General features: G+C 41.5%; 1 protein-coding gene across 7 annotated transcripts in view; it reads right to left on the reverse strand.

Moving 5' to 3' along the window:
• The window catches only part of NBEA (neurobeachin), a 1,820,918-nt gene that overhangs the window by 114,361 nt on the left and 1,682,699 nt on the right, over positions 1-23,858 (reverse strand). For 4 of the 7 annotated variants that reach the window (XM_086935110.1, XM_086935108.1, XM_086935109.1 and 1 more), the window contains one exon: positions 11,182-11,271. In XM_086935110.1, the coding sequence (XP_086791236.1) occupies positions 11,182-11,271 (90 nt within the window). Of the gene's footprint in view, positions 1-11,181; positions 11,272-11,623; positions 11,687-23,858 lie in introns of all 7 variants that reach the window. The other 3 variants (XM_086935112.1, XM_086935113.1, XM_086935111.1) reach the window with 1 other exon arrangement.

A 23,858-nucleotide genomic window follows, 5' to 3' on the forward strand; every position in this document is an offset into this window, starting at 1 on the left:
CAGGGCAGCAGTTCTTCAGAGCAGCAGTACAGCAGAGTGGCAGTCTTTTCAGCAGCCTAGCAGTTATTTTTCCTTGCAGGGTATCCACATATCCAGAAGTGTACTGAAGAATTGGTGTTTGAGGTCCAGTATTTAAATCCAGGTGTACCTTTGAAGTGGAGAGAAGCTTCTAGAGGCAGGCCTTTGAAGGGCCCTGCCTTCCTGGTCCTGGCTCCAGAATAACTACAGGAGGTATGCAGCCATTTGTGAAGAGACATGACACAGACTATTCAAGTGTAAGTGGGGCAGTGCCCAGCTCCTCCCTTCCATCCTGTCAGTAATGGCCCATCCAGTTACAGCTAAGCTCCCCACTATATGTGGGTGTCTAGGAGAAATACTTAATAATTAACTGTCAACTATATCCAGTCATGAGACCCAGGCAACAAACGGCTAAGGTAGGAAAATGCCAACTTTCTGAAAGTGCCATTTTCAAAATTGTTATTTGAAATTCGACTTCACCATAAGTTAGGATGTTTCATTTCAATTCCAAATTTCCCATTTGGAAATTACACTTATTAAATGTAATAAGGTAACTCCAGTGTTATCCTACAAGAGAAGTAGGCCTTTCAGTAAGGAAAATAAATGCAAGTGTTTTTCACTACCAGGACATGTAAAACATAAAAGTACATGTCCTAAGTTTTAAATACATTGCACTCTAATCTCTGGGCTGTCCAGAGCCTACCACCAGGGCAGCTTATATGTATTAAAAAGGGGGGTTGGGTCTGGCAAAAGGTGTACTCTGTCAGATTGAAATGGCAGTTTAAAATAGCCCACACAGGCTGCAATAGAAGGCATGTGTAAAGTGCTACTTAAGCGAGTGGCACAATCCGTGCTACAGGCCCACTAGTAGAGAATAATTTACAGGACCTGGGCACAGGTAGGTCACTTTACTAGGGACTTACAAGTAAATTAAATGTGGCAATTGGGGATACGACAATAATACCATGCTTTAAGGAGAGAGTACAAGCACTTTAGCACTAGTTAGCAGTGGTAAAGCGTGCAGGGCCCTATACCAGCAAAAATGAAGTCAGCAACACCAGGAGGACTGAAGGCAAAATGTTAGGTTAGAAAACCATGCCAAGGATGCCAGGTCTAACAGAGAGCAAAATGTAGTCACTCTAAGGGAAGTTAACTAGTGGCTTAAGTAGGTTGACCTACTGCCCCGTGCCATATGCAGTAGCGGGCATAAGCAAAATGTGAATAGCACAACAACAGACCAATGGATGAAAAGAGGTGGGTGAAAACCTCAATATGGTATACATATTTTATTAAAATCAAAATGTCTTGGCTACTGCCAGACTTAAAACTATGTGGGTGTCTCTGTCCGTCAACATGGATCATTTAAGTAAGCATTGAGAAAAATTTTAGAAACATCTCCCTTTAAATTTGACCTGATACTGTGTTGTGATAGCCATCAGAGTGCTTAAAAGACATCAGTCTTTTTGATGTGGATTATCATCATCATCAATAATAATAATAAAAATAGGAATATATTTTTTATATGAGTAATTAAAACCTTTACAAAATTAAAAGCTCAGACCAATCATTGTAAACGTGTTTTTTACAATTTACAAGTGAAGTGCAGTCAGGCAATGAGTGATTCTAAATAGCTTCTTTTGATAAAATGAGATTATTCAGAATTGCAACTATATTTCTTTCTCTTTTAGTAGCAATTGTTACTTTCCCCCCAAAATTGTACCTTTGTGAAGTGTGTGACATGCATTACTTTTTCTAATAAGTTCTGATACTCATTATTCTGATGGGGCAGAGGCAGGAAGACACAACCTATTTACTAATCTACTGTCCCAAGACCCATATTGCACTGGCAGTTCCCCAGGGATAAGCCAGAAAGTATTAATTAATGTAAATTAAAGGGGCCCTTGTCCTTTGGGGGAACAGCAACTGACCACTGGTGTTAGTACTGTGTATGGCCCGCCCTAATTCTGTGATTTACAGTTCATCCTGTCATAGGATCAAGCATTGTTGATTAGGAAGAAGAGTTACAAATTGTGCTGCTAGTAGCCATGTCCGCATTCAAAAGAGGTAAGGCTCGGAAGCCACAGCAAAGACATAATATTATGAAAAGATGAACTGTTAACAAGCTGTGGCACAGCCAATAGTTCTCGCCTACGCAAGAGCTATTGGCGTTGCCAATATGTTTTAGCCAATTTGTACACCAGTGTGACTACTGTTTAGAATTGCTAAAGGTTAGTGGCATAAAGGAGAGTGGTATGGAGTGTAGTGGTGTGTTGTAAAGTAGAGTGGAGTGTTATGGAGTGGCACAGAGTTGCAGAGTGGTGTGGAGTTGTGTAGATTAGAGTTGAGTAGCATGAAGTGGAGCGTCAGAGTGGAACAGAATGTTGTGGAAGGTTGTGGAGGGAGTAGACTGTCGTACAGTGGAAGGGGGCAGAGTGCAGTTGAGTGTTGTGGAGATGAGTGACAGAGTGGAGTAAACTTTCAGAGTGGTATAGAGTGGAGTGTCAGACTGTTTTTGAGAGGTGTGGAGTGGCGTAGAGGGTATTGATGAGAGTGTTGCAGAGTGGTTAGAGGGGAGTAGATTGTCGTAGAGTAGTAGTCTGGAATGGCAGAGTGGCATGGATTGTCAGAGTTGGGTGGCATAGAGTGGCAACAAATGGAGTAGTGTGTCAATGAATAGAGTGGGGTAGGGGGAGTTCTGTAGAGCATCATAGAGTTGAGTAATGTCATAGAGTGGCACAGAGTAGAGTGTTTTAGAGTGGAGTGGCACAGAGTGGAGCAGCGTTTAATGAAGTAGAGGGTCATAGAGTGGAGCGAAGTAGAGTAGAATGGCGTAGAGTGGTGCAGAGTAGAGTGGATGGTTCAGTATAGATTGCAGTGGAATATAGTGCAATGGCATAGAGTGGCGTAGAGTGCAGTGGGGTAGGCTCTTTCAGAGTAGCATAAAGTTGTATGGGGTAAAGTGGAGTGGTGCAGGGTAGAGTGCAGAGGCGTAGAGTGGCATGGAGTGCAGTAGCATAGAGTATAGTGGTGTAGAGTACAGTTGCATAGAGTGGAGTGCTGCAGAGTAGAGTGGTGCAGAGTTGAGCAGTGCAAATTAGAGTGCAGTGGTACATAGTGCAAAGGCAGTGGTGAGATTGCAGTGGTGTAGACTTTATTGGTGTATAATGCAGTGGTGCAGAGTGCTATAGACAGCAGTGGTGTAGAGTACAGTGGTGCAGAGTAGAATAGAGTGGAGTAGAGAACAGTGATAGAGCACAATGGTGTAAATTGGCTTAGGGTGCAGTGGCACAGAGTGTTGCAGATTGGAGTACAGTGGCACAGAGGGCAGTGGTGCAGAGTAGTTGGCATAGAGTACAATGGCGGACACAGCACTGGAATTGAGTAAAGTGGTGTACAGCACATTAACGTACGGTGCAGTGATTAAGAGCAAAGTGGCGTAAAATGGTGTAGAGTGGCACGGAGTGACATCGAGTGGTGTAGAGTTCAGTGGCCTAAAGTAAATTGTTTCAGAGTATTGTGAATTGGGGTAGATTGGGGTGGTGCAGGGTAGAGTGGCATAAAGTGCAGTAGCATAGAGTAGATTGATTCAGAGTACAGTGAAGTGGTGCAAGGTACAGTGGAGTGGTGCCGGATAAAGTGGTTATGTGTAGAGTAGAATGGCGGAGAGTGCAGTGCCATAGAGTAGAGTGCAATGCTGAATAGTAGGATAGAGTGACGGAGTGCAGTGGCGTAGAGTGAAGTGATACAGAGTAGAGTAGCAGAGATTTGAGTGGCATAGAGTGCACTGATGCAGAGTGGGATAGAATTGAGTGGTGCACAGTAGAGTGAAGTGGCAGCAAATGCAATGGTGCAGAGAAGAGTAGCATAGAATTCAGTGGCGGAGATTGCAGTGGCCTGGAGGAGAGATTTGCAAATTAGAATACAGTGGTGTAGAGTGCAGCGGTGCAGAGTAGTTGGCGTAGAGTGCATTGGTTTTAAGTAAAGTGGTGTAGAGTACATTAGCGTAGAGTGCAGGGATTTATAGTAGAGTGGCGTAGAGTAGAGTGGTGCAATGTAGAGTGGAGTGGTGTAAAGTACAGTGGCATAGAGTTCAGTGGCGTAAAGTAGATTGTTTCAGAGTAGAGCGAATTAGCATAGAGTGTAGTGGCATAGATTAATGGTGCATAGAGCACTGATGTAGAGTAATGTGGCATGGACAGCAGTGGCATAGAGTAGATTGGCATAGAGAGCATTGGCATTTAGTGGCATAGAGTACAATGCGGCAGTGGCACAAAGTAGAGAGGCACAGATTTCAGTGGAGGAGAGTACTGTGTTGAAGTGTAGAGTGTCCAAGTATAGTGGTATAGAGAAGAGTGGCGTAGAGTGCATTGGTGTAGAGTACACTGGCATAAAGCAGTGCAGAGTAAAGTAGCATAGAGTGCAGTGGCGTAGAGTACAGTAGTGCAGAGTAGATTGGAGTGGGGTTGAGTCCAGTGCCACAGACTGCAATGTTGTAGAGTGCGGTGACGTAGAGTGTATTGGTTTTGAGTAAAGTGGTGGAGAGGTCACTGTTTTGTGTATCATTGTGTCACCCTATGTGGGATGGGTATGCCCAGACGAGGGTCTGACTCCTGTGCACACTGTGTCACTGGCACCAAGCTGTACCCGGCTGATGAGCCGCTAACTAGGAGGAAACAAGTCCTGGATTGCTTGTGTTCTGCTTCAGGAAGGACCTGGTTGGCAGTCTGGGCTACACTGTTTCTATATGAGCAGGGTAAAGACTGATTTGCAATAGGTGGGTCAAAACTGAGGTGGCGTAGTGTGCAAAATAATGATGGATTGGGATGCAGCCGAAGTGATTACCAATGGTTGAGATTTCAAGCATTCCATCAATCACTAAATTCTGCACTCATTGCATCTGCACAGGAATACAGTTTTGCTCATAACAGTATACAGTGCACAAACAATAATTAGGAAATATCATCACCTACTGTATTGATTAATTATGATTGTATTAAAATATTTGTTTCCACCAAACTTCAGAATTACCAGATTTGCCCCCAATAACCAGCATGATTGGCACATGTATTCTCTCACTTTAAAGTCAGCGGAAGAAAAGTAAATACCAAGCTCCCTCAGAAGACAGTGTCTGACATTTGACCTCTGTCTGTGAATGCGCAGAACATATGACAAGATAAAAACAAGATGTAAAGGCCTATTTACAGAAAAGGAGCACATGGAAGGATACAGTAAATAAGGTAAGGGCAACGGAAAGGACAAACTCACGCTAGACAGCCTATAACAAATGAAACAAGGAAATAGAAAGTAAGAAAATGTTACAAACCACAAATCCAAGGTTTCCAAATGTCCTCAAGATGTCGTTAGCAAACCAGACAGCTGCAGTGCCTGGTAGGCTTCGACCTTAAAAGTGGCATTGGGCAAAGGACAGCAATGGTACAGCAATGGCTTTGAAAAGGTAATAACCACCGATACCCTGGGCATATAACTGCTCTCACTTTCACCAGTGGTCTCCCCTGTACTAGGTATTGTGTTAAGAACAATGTCATAAGGCAGCCAACCCTGAAGACAAATTGAAAGGTCAAGCCCTCAAATACATTTTAGTCTTGCTTTATATAGGATGAAAAGACCACAGCACAAGAGTAGGACCAGGGCAAGTTTCAGGACAGATGCAACAGATAGTGTGACTCTGCGAAACGCCTCTGGGACATGGTCGTGATGAGAGAGGGCTTTTTCAGCCATACAAGACCTCTTCTCCAAGAGCAGTGGCATGCTCAGTCATTTCAGTTTATGCCCACAATTAAAGCCCACTGAAGGCATTTATACTGAATAAAACTTGCTAAGGGAAAAGCTTTCAATGAAGATGCCAACACATCTTATCACTTTGTTTCTTCCATCAGCCATTGGACACGCCTGCTTCCACTGAAAGCTTTTTTTTGTTTTTGGTAAACCATAAAACTCCTTTGCTACTTTTGCTTCAACCTATCTGACTCAGTGAACACTCTCTTGACTATTGATCTGAAAAGCATTGTGAACCAAGAAGATGCTCAAGTGGGAAGACATCTTTTCATACTTAGTGGTCGATTTCGATGTCAGGCGGTACTTCAGCCCGACACTGACTTGGTCCTGGGACCAACTGAAGCCTGGTTGGCTGTCCTGACCACCTTTCTAGGATGCGACCAAACACGGTTTGGTTGCATTCCTACATTGCCTTCTGGGGCCCCAAACACGCTTTGCGACATGGTTTCCATGTACGACAGGACGGCATGGAAACCTCATCAGAAACCATGCATTGTAATCCCAAGGGCGGAAAGGCCGCCCTCTGGGATATTGAGCCGGTTCCGAGTGGCGGTCGATGGGCTCCTTGAGCCCGTCAGAAGCCAGCCAGAATGACTGGCCGGTTTCAATTCTGACCGGCTGCATCTTTATCAGCTGGTGGGAATTGAAACCAATGATGGCAGTCGGAACGCCTCCGACCGATGGTGACAGGCTTTCCGACCACCATCGTAATAAGCCCCTGAGTCTTTTCCTAAGACTACTTTCCAAAGTTTACGTAAGGGGACGACTCAACTGAAAATGTTTATATCAGTTCTCGTCCAGATTTCACCATTATACTCTCAACCTTGCATTGGCATTTAGTTAATACATTTTTACACAATTGAGAGGCACCATAAATTCTCTATTTTATTATTTTCTTACTGTATCCTTCCACCTCAATAGCACATTTGTAAACTTAAGTACCAAGCTCGACCGACGTTACCTACGGAAAGGAGAAGGATATTTTAAAGGGATTTTTTGTCTGTATCTGTAGACATGTCACATCGAGGCTGTTGTGTCAACCAAGCTAATTTATGTATTAGCCTCTCTAGCCACTCCTGTAGCTCCACCACAAAAGGGTGATTTGCTAAGGGCTCAACATGGACATGCCTCTCGCAAGAATATCTTCAGAGTTGCATGGCGGTTGCATAACCATTTTAACCTTTCCAATTCTAGGAAGCTGCAACACCTTCTGCAAAGAATATGTGCATGCAATGTTAATAGCTCTCTCCCTATTTATAAGGCAGTCTGGCAGTGAAAATACCCCTGAAGCTATGCAGGTCAAGGAAGGTACTCCACTGAATGGCTTCTATGTTAATTTGATATTATATCTCCAAAAACAACTTTTGCCTTTCAAGACTTTCGCTTTTCCCCACTCTACAGCGAATGTCGGATTTCAAAGCCTTACTTGATCTCGTAGAAATCCTCGTGTCTCCTTACATTATGCTTTGAGCACGTGGGATTGAATCACACCTTCCAATAGGTTCATTCTGGAAATGTGTATTTGTTTATTAAGCTGCTTTTGTAGACTTATTAAACAAAACGCAAAACATCTACTTTGTGTCCTACATCCGTCTTCTCCTGTAATTGCTCATTCCGGACAGTGTGCCTACATTGCTGTATCACTTCTAAATGTACCTGGAAAGTCTATACCGATGTCATAAAACGCCACTTTATTTTGATATTTCTACTTGGTATATCTTTGAGGTTATTTGCTATCATGCTTCGTTGACATACTTACTGACCCCCTGATTATCATTTTATGTGTCCTTCTACACTAGGTCCTGAGGAGACCCCCTACTGAAGGTGGGGCTGAAACGCCGTCGACACAACCCCAAAACTAACCATTTCTCAGCCCCTACCATTGTTCTAGATGGCTGTGCTTTATCAATGAAATAATGTGGTAGTTCCTGTATTTTTGAAACCTTAAACTTATATGTCGCAACTTTTTTGAGTTTTAGGTTCTATGTTCACTTGGGACACCCAGCAGTCTTGTTGATTTAATTGATTACTTATTTGTCCATAAAATGCAAATATTGACAAATGTTTAGTTGTATATGGTTCTTGTCCCTCCGACATCTCTTCTCCAAGAAATATTGCCATTGAGCTAATCATTACCGGATAACATACACATTGTCCACATGAACCACTGTTCCTTGTTATATATCATTGACTGTAAAGCACGCTGATTGTAAAACATGGATTAGTCACATGAAAGGCAACATCTGTGATTACTGAACCTCTTTGAGAGATGTATTTCTTTGGTGGTAAAGTCATGTTTACAGTGAAACTACTTACATATTATGACGTTACAATGCCCTCTGAAGGCAGAAAGTAGGTGTTCCTTTTAAAATTGCAACTCCAGACCTTCTGCCTAAAATGTGCGTCTAGTTCATTGACAAATGGTTGCAGGGGTGCTTCTGGCGCTCAGGCTGTCATGACTGAAGCAGAAAAACAAAAAGGTACCAGAGGGTCTAAAAGAGAAGTGAGTTTACGGTGGGCAGGGAACAGACCAAAACAAAAGACCCGTCAACTGACTAGAAAAAGTGTGGTATACAATGACAAATACATAGATAGTCAGAGATACCCATCAGTCACCACTCGGAACCGCCCTTCATCATTTGGGATTTGTCAAGACCATCCATGCAAGTATGTATACTACAGACGTAAGGAGACCAGATGGTAAGTAGATCTCCTCCGCTGTGCAGACAATAGTATGGTCTGCCACTCTTAAAGACTGATGAGTGGTAGAGCGTGGTGTGACTGGGGGAGTGCAGTGCAAAAACAGAACTTAAAAGTGAAAAAATACAAGTAAAGTGTAGATAAATTTGGATATGGGAGCATAGAACAAACTTTATTCGGATGATGCTCGCTTCGCCAATATTAAAAATTGTTATAGACAGTTTGAAAAATGCGCTGTCTTAGAGGTGGAACTGGGTCACCCCTAAGACAGCGCATTTTAAGTTCTGTTTTTGCACTGCACTCCCCCAGTCACACCACGCTCTACCACTCATCAGTCTTTAAGAGTGGCAGACCATACTATTGTCTGCACAGCGGAGGAGATCTACTTACCATCTGGTCTCCTTACATCTATAGTATACATACTTGCATGGATGGTCTTGACAAATCCCAAATGATGAAGGGTGGTTCCGAGTGGTGACTGATGGGTATCTCTGACTATCTATGTATTTGTCATTGTATACCACGCTTTTTCTAGTCAGTTGACGGGTCTTTTGTTTTGGTCTGTTCCCTGCCCACCGTAAACTCACTTCTCTTTTAGACCCTCTGGTACCTTTTTGTTTTTCTGTATCTGTGGGGACTGTTCCCAGAGTTTTGGTCTTTAAATATTCCCCCGGGTCCTACCTCACCGTTGTGTTTCTGTTGTCATGACTGAAGCACCTTTCACTGCTCCTTACTGGGGTTGTTTTTCCAGTTGTACTTTGTACCATATCTTTGGAACTGCAAGGGACTGGCTCATTAACATTGATTCACAAGAAAGTCAGAAATAGTGGAAACGACACCACTCAGCCTTTCCTCAACAATGGCATCACTTGGGTGACCCTTTGTTCTGCGTTTAGCTCTTTAACAGCATCATATCTGCCTCTGATGGGTTAGGAAATGGACACAGAGTGGAAGCAACACAAATTAAACATGGCTCTTAGACCCTCTTTATGGGGGCTTTAAAAGTTCTGATGGGACTGGTAACTACAGAATTATGCGTTTAGCAGGAACAGCCCCTGGTGAGTGGTAGGTATTACACCAAGAGATTTCAATTGCTGCAAGCAAGAGAAGTTTCTGGGTGAAATAGCAGGGAAAACATACGGGAATCGGAACAGTAAGACTGCTTCTCCTATATTATTCCCCAAAATATGAAATTGTTGTTTCCCTGTCCCCAGAATTATTGGACCCCTGTTAACTAATTCCGAGGCATCACAAAAAAGGAGAAAGGAGGATAACTCTGGACCATTCATAATGCGGCCTTAGCATCATGTTTAGTTTCTGTCTGTGTTAGTGCTTTCCTGGGCCAAAAAACATGAGTATCAAGTTCTGAGCCAGGAGTAGCAGGTGCTAGTCCAATTCACAAAAGTGGATTGCTAGTTCAATTAAATACCTTTTGTCATTAATTCTAAGACCCTGCAAGAACTAGGTTCTAGGCCGAATGAAGATCTTGAAGTTATAATTGCAGAAAAAGATAACACTAAATGTGTAATTGAGATGAATTAATAAATATATGTTTCTAACTTCGTCCCTCAATTAAACAGAATCATTTTCTATGGGGGTCCTTTCCAGTGAAAAATGAACATTTGCCTTCAATAGGGTAGACAGACGCCTATTGGTCGATGGACCAGCCGGGCGGTGAGTCAAAAATGTCTGCCCTTGGATCCAGCGTAAGTTCCACTGTCAGAAACATTGCAATACTTCCAACTCTAAATAGAGCAAAGAGTATGGTGGACTGGGTACTCGGCCACAGTTCTGGCCAATTACCCTGTCTACCAAACCCACAGTAGAGCACACCAAAAATAAAATATGTTGCACATGGACATTACAAGAGATCTTTGCAGATGCAAAATCCAGTTCTTTCCTTATTTACAAAAAGGTTTACTAAAATCTGATGGTGAACGTTCCTTTCCCTGGGGCAGTCACGCACAGGTACAAGGCCGCCACAGGGGGACGCCACAAAGCTAACTAGGGATAGACATGCGGGTGGAGTACAGATTTATACATTCACCCCCAATCTGAAGGTGGAAATGCAAGTCTAAGCATTAACAAACATAGGCCTTTTATTGCTAATGCCTGTCATGCTTGGTGATATGGGTACAGAGGCAGGAGTCTGCTGATATTGGCAGCCTCCCACCAGCATGCCCATGTGTCTCTTTGGAAATAATGCATAACAGAACAGCAGGCACTGCTTTGTTATGCATGCCGGGATGTGTCAAAACAGCATCCACGCTGGCTACACATAGGTACCAAATGTGGATTCGGTCCTACGGGCTTTGAAACTGCTGTTCCATATTTACAAGTGGTGCAGTGCCCCTTGCAAAACAGGCCTTTAATGATTTACTGAGGCACCAACATCATTTTGAGACTCTGTTAATTAATGCACAGCTGTGGTGCAAAACAAAACTCCATAATAACATAGCGTGTCACATGTGGGTGGATTTAACCGTAAACTTTCATACTCAAACCACCATCAAACACCAGACCACCTACTGGCGCGAGCATCCGCGTTGGCGTTTCAAGAGGGTGGTTTACGTTTGTAAATCTATAGCAGTTTATATCAAAACTATATTTGCATTCTCATGTGGTGGTGCACAGGAATTGCATTCTCAGAAAGCAGTTGTGTCTCACCAGGTGCATGGCAGAGCTCCGAGGCGGATGTGGCTCAATGAGCAACTGAGATGGCGTCTGTCCAAAGTTCTGTATCTGTGCCTCCATGGCCTGCAGGGAAGAGAGAGCAAGTGTCATCAGCAATATACATCAAAGCCATAGGTCAACACACTCTTTGACAATGCAAGCGCATCCCAAGTCAGCCATGAAAGAAGTCCAGAAAATCCACCCGGCGCTCTTCTCCCGGGCTGCAGACTCAGCCAAGTGTTAGTATTTTGTAGACAAGCTTTGCTGCTCCTCTCAGGCATGCCTCAGCCAACCAACCGACCGTTCTCATTTTCGGGAGCTGTGGTTATACGCGAAAACAGTAACCTGTGATGACATGCGGTTAGGGGCACGAAAAGCCAGCGCCGCGGGTGCGTGTTCCCTCGGCAGATTTAAGCAGACACAAAGGTGCAAATACCTTTATGAAATTCACCGTAAGGAGGAAAGTATAGGGATCTCTAAGAAAGTAAGCCTCTGGAATCTACAAACGGGGGGAAAATATTCACCAAGAGAAGAAAAGAAAATATAGGAAGCGCTTGACAGGTGTAAAACAGGAGACAGTACATGTTCGGAAGCAGAACAGCTAGATTTCATCCCAATCTGCATATTTGTCACAGTTTCTAATCAGTATTGAGCGAGAATTATTTCTACTGGATCACTGTTAGCCATTGGAAACACTTTTGCATTAACAATGATTATTAATAAATACTTTAACAAATAAAATTAAAAGCAACGCATCAGAGAAGAAAGCCACTGAACAAGTCAGATAATTTAGCTTATAACACACAAAAACATACAAGAAAGCTATTTGTGCTGATATTTATAACAACATCAAAATTTTGAGTGCATTATATTTGCCTGTATTTTAAAACAACGAGAAAACGGTCCTTTATTACTAATGAGGGGTCAGATTAACAAAACACTGCACAGCTGAGGTTGAACTTCTATTTGCATAATGAGCCTTTATAAACAGAACATCCAAATCCTAACTTATTTTTCCAGAAATTGTAGAATTTTACCTTGATAAAATGCACTTACAAATGTTTAAATTCTATCATGATGATGCAATTAATGTATGCGTAAATTCGGAGTTGTGGCAGGAGTGAGTATTTTTTATGTTTGTGAGTGATTCACCAAAAAATGGCAGATGTTCACCTAGAAACATAGGCTTGTGGAAAATATTATAAAGGTAGTTTCGCAACCTGGAAATGGATGGAAACTCTATTCAACGACGGTAACAAGATCGTTTTTAAGGTTGAGAATGGGAAGGCAACACCCCCTTCTTTAATGCATTGTTCTTTTTTAACAACCCAGGAGACTACGCAGTTATCTGTCAAGATGCTTGATTGGCTCTGTAGCATGCCATCTAGTTCACGGGAAATTAATGAGGCACCGATTTAGAAAGCAGTGAAAATATTCCAACTAAATTACCAACACCACCCCTAAATCTAACCTTGCCCTAACACAGAATTCTAATCCTTACTTTGGCTATACAGCTAATCCCAAATCACTTTTCAATGCTTTACATGTTCTGTTACGTGCTCCTTGCAAATGTTGATGCATGATAGACAGGAGAACTCCATGCAGTGTTCAGAAGGCTGTATCCTTCTGCTGCAATGAAGACCCGCAGGGTTCTAATGCTTCTGACACACCTAACGACATGCGTCACAATATCACGGAGTCAAGGCAAATTCTGCTTGTCTCCAAGTTCACCATCAAGTCATAACAGTGCCTCAAGGAATAATAAACCTGTTAGCTACAATTGTAGGACTACAATAGCCAGTCAATGCCAAATATGTCATTGTATTTGAGATGAGTGACATCACACATCCCTTTGAGACCCTGTGCTTTAAAGGGTGTGAACATGAGCAGCTAAATAGAACATATGCAATACTCATGCATAGATATACTACAGATCATACACAACATGCAATCAAGCCTTGGCATTTATTACATCTACACTGTAGTTAGCTTAGGCCGAGTTTGGTCCACATAGCACTAATCACTTACAGCAATTTGTCCCAGGAGAGTCAACCACTTACATTCACTGAATACACAAGCACTGCCTTTCCCTTGTCCTTTGCTGTCAGAAGATAACACAGGGAGATCACAATCGTAGAACAACAATGCAGCCCATGTCGCGTCTTAGGTTTTTTTCCAGCAACAGGTCCAGCCACAAGATTCTTACGAGCAACACAGAAAGATTAAAGAAATCGGTCCTCAATTCATGTCGCTCTTTCTCCTTAAAAGGCGGCTCTTCTTGGCAGCTGTGATCAACAGCACCTAAGTGTGGTATCTTCTGTAACAAAAGTAACTGACAGCCCTTAGGTGGATAGCTCATGCAGTCTACAAATGTTATTGCTTTGTACTAATGGCTTGAGATATTGCTTTTTATTTGTATCCGGTAGAGTTAACCAACAAATATATTCAGCACGTCTGATAAGTTGAGTTAGACATATTCATTGCCGCAGTTTCTACCCTGAGCGGTGATCTTGCTGACAAGCACTGCAGTGACTTTGTTAGCATTTCTAATGTTGTTCAAGATATTCTGCAGCCAGAAGGCAAACCACGGGTGCTAGGAGAGACACGGTTCTCCTGGTGGGGTCTCTACTCCACCATGTCAACTTGACATTTCTTCAGCTTGCTTTCTCAACAGAGCAAGACTGTCTTTGGAGGAAATATACATGCATGTATGGTCACGAAGGGAAGACAAGCCACATGCATGCAATTTGCATTTAGAGTACTCATAAAAGTGTACAGCGGTTGTAGATTTAGTTCATTTATTTGTTTGTATGCCGCACCCTAAAAAAAAATGGATTCTCTATAGGCACCAGACTATTACAATTAATGGAATGTAACGTATATAAGTGGCGCAAAAAGAAAGCCCCAAAGACAAATGAATACAATATGAATTCTAATTATTATCCAAAAAGTATTATTCATGTGACTCTTTGTGAATGACATAAAAAGGCAGAAAAATAAATCAAATCTAGGAATAGGTAAAGGTGAATAGACATCTGACTTTTCAACCTTTGGCTTGTGAATCAGGGCCTGTATTTTCACTGGACAGGCCCTTTTCTCATACTGCCTCTGGCCACCTCATGGTGGTGAATATTAGCAACACTGCCTGGCTGTAATGTACTGAAACATCATAACTTAGGATGTTTAGTAACTGATCTATAAACAACACAGTTAAGCAAAGAGTTGAAAGCCAGGACTGTGGTAAAGGCAGTCGTGAATTGATAAAGACGTCCTCTGGAAAATTGAATGTTAAAATCTAGCTATTTTTTCTTACCTTAAGCAATCATTCTGGCTGCACAAGTATTGTTATTCAGGATGAAGCTTGCAAAAAATCTATTTTCAGCACAGCACAGGTACCTATGGCCTTCTTTACAAAATGTCGATAAAGAACCACCAATGAGCTCGGATGGTATGTTCTAAATCATAGAATATCAATCTAATGATATTGATGCTTACACAGAAAAAAACTTCTAACTGTGGAAAATCCCCTCTTTTGGTGAACTATCAAAATTTAGGGCGAGGGATGGAAATATCATTGCTGTTTCTGTTATGTGAAAGGTTTGCTATTGGGAATGTGATATGGGTTTTGACACCCAGTATTTATTTGAACCACAAAATGCTAGATTAAGAGTACAACTGGCTGTTTAAAAGACCTATTTTTTGGGCTGGGATTTTAGAAGTGATTTCCACACATGGAAAACTATTTTTGCACGTGGAAAAAAGAAGCAAAAGGAGTTAAATGTGCAAATGCTTATTTCTGCAATATTTAATCTTATGAAGTTTCTGAAAAAAATGTATTTATAACCTACAGACTTGTAAATGGGAGGCAGGAAGCACGGTCGAACTGGCCAGAAGAGATGCGCTTGGGGACTAAAGCCTGCTTTCCTTCCTTTATAGGCTCTGGGATTCTCACCTAACGGAGCCTACAGGGACCACCATTAGATTATTTTTGCAATTTCCGTGGAGCACAAATATCGTTTGATGTGGCAGAGAAATAAAGCTGCTGGATACTGTAGTATCCCCTCTACTGTTCTTTCTCCCATGTTTCTCCTGCCCTACCTCCCATGTTCTATTTAGAATTGTTTTGGTTCCTTCTATTCTGACATTCTTAGGTTAGTAATGTTCTACTGTACTTCAGTTATATCTGGTACCTGTTTGTGGTGGTTGTACAAGTTGTCTCCTGGAATAAACTTCATACAAGCAACTACTTGGCTCTTCCTATTTACAACATAACTTGGCGACGAGGATGGGATGAGCAATTTAGATTGGAGGAAAGCTTTACGTTCAACCTTACTGTCTTGTCGCACTTCACCCAACTCTGTTACAGGTTTTTCACCTTTTGAATTGCTTAGAGGCAGGAAACCTGGATCCAAACTCCTTCCTTGGTGGATGAAGGTTAAGCTTCCCTGCGAATCGTCAGTGGATTCTGACAGTGTTAAGGACAGGGTTTTGAAATTTCAAGAGAAAATGAAAGCTAATTTCCTGTCTGCTAAAAGTTCTGGCCAGAAAGTCAAGGTGGGCGATTTTGTACGTGTCAAGTTTGGCAGAGCTTTTGACAATAAGTGGAATAAGTGGTCAGACCCTTGCAAGGTTATTAAAGTATTTTCTAAGGCCGTGAGGGTTGAGGATGGCAAAATATGGAACTTTAGAAGGATTTCTCTTTGTAAGAGTTTAAATCTTCTTTCTCACACTAAACTCTGTCCTACTCTACCTTCCTTCAATGACCATTCCACTGATAAGCCCAATGCTTCTGTCAAACAAAGTGATGCATCTTATTCTCCTTTGCTTGACACTTTTGATTGTGAAAGTCAGGGCGTTGATTGTCCCATTCCCGTACCTGACAATTGTAATTCTCCTGTGCCTGACAATTGTAATCAGAACAATGAACAACCTAGTACTAAGCATGTTAGTAGTTCTGTTAATGAAAATGCTCCCATACAGTCTTCTGATGTTCCTAATGCTGATTTTCTTCAAAGGAAAAGTGTACGAGTTAAACACACTCCTGTAAAGTTGCGTGATTACTTTCATTAGTTTTTTTTTCTTCTTTTCCACTGTTTTTTTTTGTTTTTTTTAGGGGGGAAGGTGTGTAGTATCCCCTCTACTGTTCTTTCTCCCATGTTTCTCCTGCCCTACCTCCCATGTTCTATTTAGAATTGTTTTGGTTCCTTCTATTCTGACATTCTTAGGTTAGTAATGTTCTACTGTACTTCAGTTATATCTGGTACCTGTTTGTGGTGGTTGTACAAGTTGACTCCTGGAATAAACTTCATACAAGCAACTACTTGGCTCTTCCTATTTACAACAGATACTTATCAGTCACTGGCGAGGGAATGTCTGGCTCTTGCAGCTCAGTCCTGGCAAATATTGAAAACACTTTCCATGGCTACATTTTGCAATTGGTTCTCATCTGATAGGCAGGAAATAAAAAGAAATATTTGTGATTTTAATTAATTCAAAGAACATAGTTGTTTTCTTTTTTTGAGACTTGCTTAAATGAGCTAGTGAGAAGAGATTTGGTGGGGCAATCAACAACCACTCACACCGCCAAATCCAACACTGCACCCACCGAAAGAACTCCACACACATTTACACAGCTGCATATCTACCTTGGATATGTCTCGAGGTTAATAGGACTATATTTGTCTGGCTTTGATATTTGTTATTTTCAAGAGTTCACTGATGCTGGATTCCCAATCCCAGGTTGTTGAAGCATCAGTTTTTCAATCACTCAAAGCTTTTAACCAATAACACCTTTTTTCAAATTTGATTGGATATTCACATTATTTTTTCTTTTAGTTCTCCAATATTTTAAATTACTGCTGCTTTTCACGACTCGTCATTTCCGAACGTCAATTACAACTTCGTCACTGTTCTCTGTAGGACATGGACACCCATGTTGAGAATATACTCCCTATTCGTGGAAGATGCACAATATTTTGCCTCACAATGGCCAATTGATGTATGACGATTAATCTACACTACACAATGCGTAATCTTAAAATAGGCTCTTTAAAAGCTTATTGTGGGTATTTAAAATTACCAGACGGTCAGAAACCCCCACCACTTCTTGAGGCATTTGAAGCAATTATGTTCTTCATTTAAAACACTCCACTCAGCCAACAGCTCGTTTATAGTGAATACATTCTATCAGATCTTTTTGGTCGAAGATTCTCCACTGAATGCCTGTCTATCCTGAAGAAGATCTCTCTCCCTTTGAATGTCTCCTAGCCTTGCTTTCTTTTCCTTTTTTGTCTCCTTAAGCAGTCCTTATGCTATCAGCCTTTGGCTCGTTGAGCTCTAGCAAAGTATTAACACTTCTAGGATTCAGAGAGCTACACCATTGAACATGTGAAATCAACTAAATCAAGGGCTCTCGAGACAGCTACACTAATTGCAGTGCCAAAGCAAATAAGAGAGTACTTCAATAAAACATTCAATAGGAAAAAAAAGAACATACACTGTGTACATATACATTTATTTCAAATTTAAAACTAATTTGTTGGCACCATTCTACTTGAAAATAATGCACATATTTAGCACAATATCTTTTGAATTACTGTCATCATATGCTGTTGGGGCAGGTGGCTGTATGTTTTGGAGCACTTTTAACCCGTTAAACGTCATCCAATTGTGTGATTACCCATAAGCAACGTTGACCTCAGGGACCAGCAAAACTATTGGTTCTAGGTTAAAAATATGCACAGGGGAAAATGCTACCATGCTGGTGGAAACCTCCCTAATACTTTTTATGATAGTGAGAGGTGTGCAGCAGCACAAAGAATTATACACTTGACTACAAATGAGTGTCAGGCACCAACTGCAGATCCTCCTTTGTGATGTGCTTGTAGTGTTACCCCAAACAAGAGCTAGCTTGCTAATTGAGGATCATCCTAATTGATCCTGGCACAGTGTCAGGAAAAGACAATGTGCTAGGACAACCCAGAGCTCCACGTAATTGAGAAGTGCTCTAATATATGCAGCGCCTTAACATCCATTTGCACCTCCCACATCATCTTTCAGGTTTGCGATATGGAAAGTCTCTAATAGTTCAGACGTGTGCCTTCGCCACCGAGTGGGAAAAAAAAAGCTTTTGTAGCCCAGCAGAATTCCAGATCTCATTAAAATGCAATGAACCCTCATTGTATTCAAAGAAGTCATACTTTCCTGAATAATGCAGATGTTCTGCAGAGTAAAACAGTTGCAGACACGCTGCAGGGGGCGGAACGGCAAACATAGCAGATTCTTCCATACCGCAGGACATTTTGGTAGCAGCAGTTCTGTTTATTCACACACTCATCAAAGTTACATATTATTAGCAGACACAATGGTGTCTGTTCATGCAAAAAGACAATCCAGTTTAATTGCATAGAGACTATAACATGTGCCTGGTCTATTGTGTTTTGAATGATACAAACAGAAGCACCTGTACAAACTAAATTAAAATAATAGCAGCACCAAAGAGGGGCGATGCAAGTCTTTGTGAGTGGTCCAATCCGTGCAGCGGTGGAAATGCATCAGTTCTGCTCTGGGTTGCACTTTGCAGCAGAGGAGATGTGTTGGTTCCACTGGGTCCACAGAGGCGGGTAGAGCACTTTAAGCCCACTTCCAAGGGTCCAGGACTGAGTGGAACCACTTGGCAGGGTATTCTCACAGATGGCAGAGTCCGGGTGCAGATGCAAGGTTGCTGGAAACCTGTTATGTGCCACAGGCTAAAGGTCAAGAAGCCAGATAATGTGCCCATGGAGTCACTCTGGGTTCTGGGATCGGAAGATACAAGACCAGTCCTTATCACCCAGGCAAGGGGGCAGCAGGTCAGCACAGCAAAGCAGGAGTCCAGCAGAGTGTCAGTCATTCAGCAGCACAGCAATCCTTCTTCCTGGCACAGTATCTACATGTACAGAAGCATACTGTAGTGGTGGTGTCTAAGGTCCAGCATTTATACCTAGTTGTGCCTTTAAAGTGTGGGAGACGTTTCTAGAGGTTTACCTTTCAAGTCACCAGGTATCCTGCCTCACCTGTCCTGGCTTCAGACTAGTTACATGATGAATGCAGCCCTTTGTGTGGCGGCATTACAGAGCCTATTCAATTGTAAGTAGGCCTGTGCCCAGTTGCGTCCTCCCATATTGCCAGTGATGGCATTTTCAGAATTATAATGTAAAATCCGACTTCAACATAAGTTAGGATTTTTCATTACAATTCCAAAGATACCAAACATGAACTTGCTCCCACTTGGGAATTACAGCTTATTAAATTTAATAAGGTAACCCCAATATTGTCCTATGAGAGAGGTAGGCTTTCCATAGTGAAAAACTAATGTAAGATTATTTTCACTAACAGGACATGTAATTCCTAAAAGTACATGCCCAAATTTTTGAATACACTGCACCATGCCCTCTAGGCTGTCCAGGGCCTACCTGAAGGGTTGAGTTATATGTATTAAAAAAGGAAGGTTTGGGCATGGCAAAAGTTATTTTTTACCAGTTCGACATGACAATTTAAAACTGCACACACAGGCTGTAATGGCAGGCCTGAGACATATTTAAAGTTCTGCTGAAGTAGGTGGTATAATCAGTGCTGCAGGCTCTCTAGTAGCATTTTAGGTATGGCCCTGGGCACAGGTGGTGCCACTCTACTTGGGAGTTACTGATAAATTAAAAGTGCCAATTAGACAAATGGTAAATTGCACAGAGTCCTAGAGCCAGCAAAAAAGTAGTCAGCAAAACAGAAGTTCTGAGGGCAAAAAGATAGGTGGAGAAACCATGCCAAGAATGCCACGTCTAACACTGTTGGTTAGCTATTTTTATTTATGTGTATATTATAGCTATCAAACAATTAATTATTTTGTTAAGGATTTGTTTGCTATTTTATATTTATTGTTTATTATTAGGATTGTCATTTTCCTGCCTTGAAAAAGTGGCCTTACGTTGCGAAATGTGTGTTGGATGTATGGAATTAAATGGGCGACAACCATTTTAATTAATCTACAACTGTTTATAACATACCACTGAATAGATTGCTTGCTTTACATGTGATAAATTAATGAAGACAATACACTGGAAGAGCAATATACTTTATGGTCTATTGGTAGCCTTCTTATATGTTTATATAGCTGCCTTAAATAATTATACTTGCATAATTCAAGGTTTCCGCCTTTCTCCATGTCATCTCTTCTGAACAGTTCTGTGACAAATCACTGCTATCAGCAACCCGCAGGTTGTCAAATGAAAGCCTAGAACTGGGAAACATGGTCTCCTGATGACAAGGACCACTGTGTGTCAATCTACTTAATGGGTTTGTTGTGTATCAAACAACTATCTAAGTTCTTCATTTTAAGAGGAGAGGAAAGCCAAAAACATATTTAGTAGGCAGGATACTTGATTTCCAACCCATCAAAATCCGGCTGTTAACCTTCACCCTCCCACGTTCTGGGCAATGATGGCATATTCTTTTAAACATTCAAAGTAGGGAACATAAAATTGCCAAACTATGTCCCATTGTTGTATGTATGTATGTATGTATGTATGTAGTACACACTTTGTCCACAATCACACAATGTTGGGTCTAGCTAAGCTCAGGATTCGAACCTGGGTCTCCATGTTCCAAAGGCAGCAGCTCAAGCCATTAGGCCACACCTATTCCCCATGGTTCAAATTTAAAAGAGCACAGTAACGCAAAGTACTTTTGTGCAGGGTGAAAAAGAGGATTGCAGATGCAAATTTAACCTGACAATAGCTAATTCAGAATAATAATAGAAACGTGGTCTTGCTGGTTAATCTAACTGATCAATGCCCTGATTCACAAAGGACAGCAAAGAAAATCAGAAATGTACTACCGTAGAGTTATTCTTATATTTCGGGATAGTGTTGGACTTGTGTGGGATTTGGGGTTGCCAGATTATTCCACTATATTGCCACAATTTCCGCATTTGCAGGGATAGCATTCCAGTGTTCTGATTCTGTAAACCAGGTTTGGAAATTCACCCTGTCAAATTAACTTGTGCGCCTAAGTTGAATGCAGTCGTCAGCTTTTTTTTAAAATAGGGCCTTCAATAAACAGAGGTAGAAAGGTAGAAGAGTTGATTCAGTCCATCTTTGCTGAGATTGTTGAAGACCACCAGTGGAGTTCCAGGGGCATGTTCCACTCTACATTGCTAAGAAACCCTTGGTACATGTCACAAACCCTACTCACAGTCTCCAAGACGTTCCCACATACCAGTACTGAACGGATGACCAGCAATTACATAACAATTCATACAACCAAACCCTAGTGGCACAGAAAGCAGAACCCCATCAGAAGGTCACTGTTTGTCCAAAAGCCTCCGTACAGCAAGAAGATCAATGCATCAACACTTTCATCTGAGGACATCAGGCAAGCCACCAGCAGGATCCCCTTAGCAGTAGCTAACCTACACCATGAGGGCAGCATCATATAGGTAGGCACTGCAGGACCTAGTGTCACACTTGCCCAGAAGAGAAATCCCACTGCGGACATTCTTCCATCACAGTAAATAGCGTCCATCCTATTCATATTCATACACAAGGTTATGCTGTTAATCTCCACCAAACGATGAATACTAACCAGCTAAAGGGTGTGCCCTTTTATACCTTAATTATATATATTTTTATAATTATGCACATATTTTGGGGAAGAAAAACCAAGCTAGAAATACAAACTGCAAATGTTTAGATCGTCATACCAAAAGGAGAAAAAAAGTTGCTTTTTTTACAGATATTATTACCTATTAAACTGTGTGCTCCTCTTTTACACAAACATTTCGTTTTAAGCAAATTACAGTCACAAAAGCTGGTATGAATAGCAGTGTCTTGCATCTGTCTTAGATGTGAGTTACACTTGAATATTCCTATGCCTGATTCACAAATCATTTTCTTTGAGTACCTTTGAACACGAAGCACATTGTGAAATTCATGAGTAAGTAACAGTAAAGCCTGGAGTAAGACACCTATTCATGGGAAAAGCTTTGCTGCATGTTTACCGAGACGTGAACCTTAATGGTTTCATGATGAGTTAAAAGTTTTGGTACAGTAATGCGACACTGGTAAATACTGATCACGCAGGTTGGTTTATTTACCAGTTGTTGCCAGATTACCACATCGTTTCAAGTCTTCCTATTCAGAATGAGGCATAACGTGCAGAATCAGATTTTTGTGCATCAATGTTCCTATATTTTTACTCCTTGCAAGGTTTTTATCCCCATTACCATATCGTCAGGTTTTTCCTAGCGAAAATTGAGTGGAAACTTACCAAATGTGCATTTTTTTCAGCAGACCTTGTACTTTAGCTTTTGGCACAAGTTTCTGTTTGTGACAGAAACTCAGAGTGAAGCCTTACACACTGGAAATGCGAAATGCAAGTATACTTGTTTCTATTGAAGATCCTGTTCAAGAGTAATCATTTACAGCACTTAGAAATAGGTTAAGTGTGGCATGAAGCGAAAAATAAAAACATGGAATTATAGTCTGCAATTTATGCACGGGATTATATTTTGCACTTTATGCACTTTTCAGAAGCCCATGGGGAACTTAACCAGGTCATTACTGAGCCCCCAATGCAGTTAAGTGCTGTAAAACTAGTACAATCCGAAACTGAGCAGCAGAAATCTCTCCTGCCAATTGCTGATAAATTATTGACTTTATTTCAGGAAAAATATATGGTTTTCTTTGAGTAGAATTCCCCTGAAAATGCATTTCCTCTCCTGAAAACCTGTACCAAACACCAAGAGTAAAGTATTCATGTGGAAATGCATATTTTCTTTTATCGAGTTTATTAATGCAATAAAACAAGACCGGGGAAAGCATCACTTTTTAATGCTGAGAAATCCAATAACGGCAGAAGGCAGATCAAAATGATAATGCAGCTTATTGCCTCCCCTTCCTCTGAAGCCATTGTGCTATCTGTGATATTTGTTAACATACTTCAGGCGAACGTGCTCCAGGCACTTTACATGAAGTAAACGAGGGGTGAAATAAAATTGACTGGCATTTTTGCTTTAGTAAGTAAATATTATTAAAGGGTTTGAGTGGGCAAAAAGGGTATTTTGTCTTTTCCATGTATAATGTGCTCCATCTATAAAGGAAAGAATTCTCAGGGCGTCCTTTTCTTCTTCTTCAGCGATGCATAGTTCTTGCAGTAGGGTGCTGTTAGTTTCTGATTGGCTTTGTCAGTAGAGGGTGCATTATGCACGACTGAACTGAGCTGGGTCTGGTGCCTCATTGGACTGATGCATCTATTCCAGGGCACTGTATTTGAGCTCATGGTCACGGGTTCAAATTCCAGTGGGTCCTCTCTGTTTGTCATCATTCTGTGGTCGATAAAACGAGTACACTTGTATCGGGCAACAATAAACATCTGCTATTTGGTGCAAAGATGCCCTAAGGAGTTAACATGTTCTACATACAAATAGATGCTGTGCTAAGCTGTACTTCACTGGTTGACTCTAATACAGAAATTCACATTCCAGATGTGGTTTTCACTTGTTCTGGGTTGGCTTGGATAGTGCTGTACTCCTTTGCACGCTATACTACTCTACTGACTCGCCACTGCTGGTACTTTTCTTATCCAGGGTTTGAAGACTTTTCTAAGACGCAGGTGTTAGGGAAGCTAAAATTGATTGC

This window comes from Lissotriton vulgaris, chromosome 8, assembly GCF_964263255.1.
Source record: "Lissotriton vulgaris chromosome 8, aLisVul1.2, whole genome shotgun sequence".
Taxonomy (NCBI): Eukaryota; Metazoa; Chordata; class Amphibia; order Caudata; family Salamandridae; genus Lissotriton; species Lissotriton vulgaris.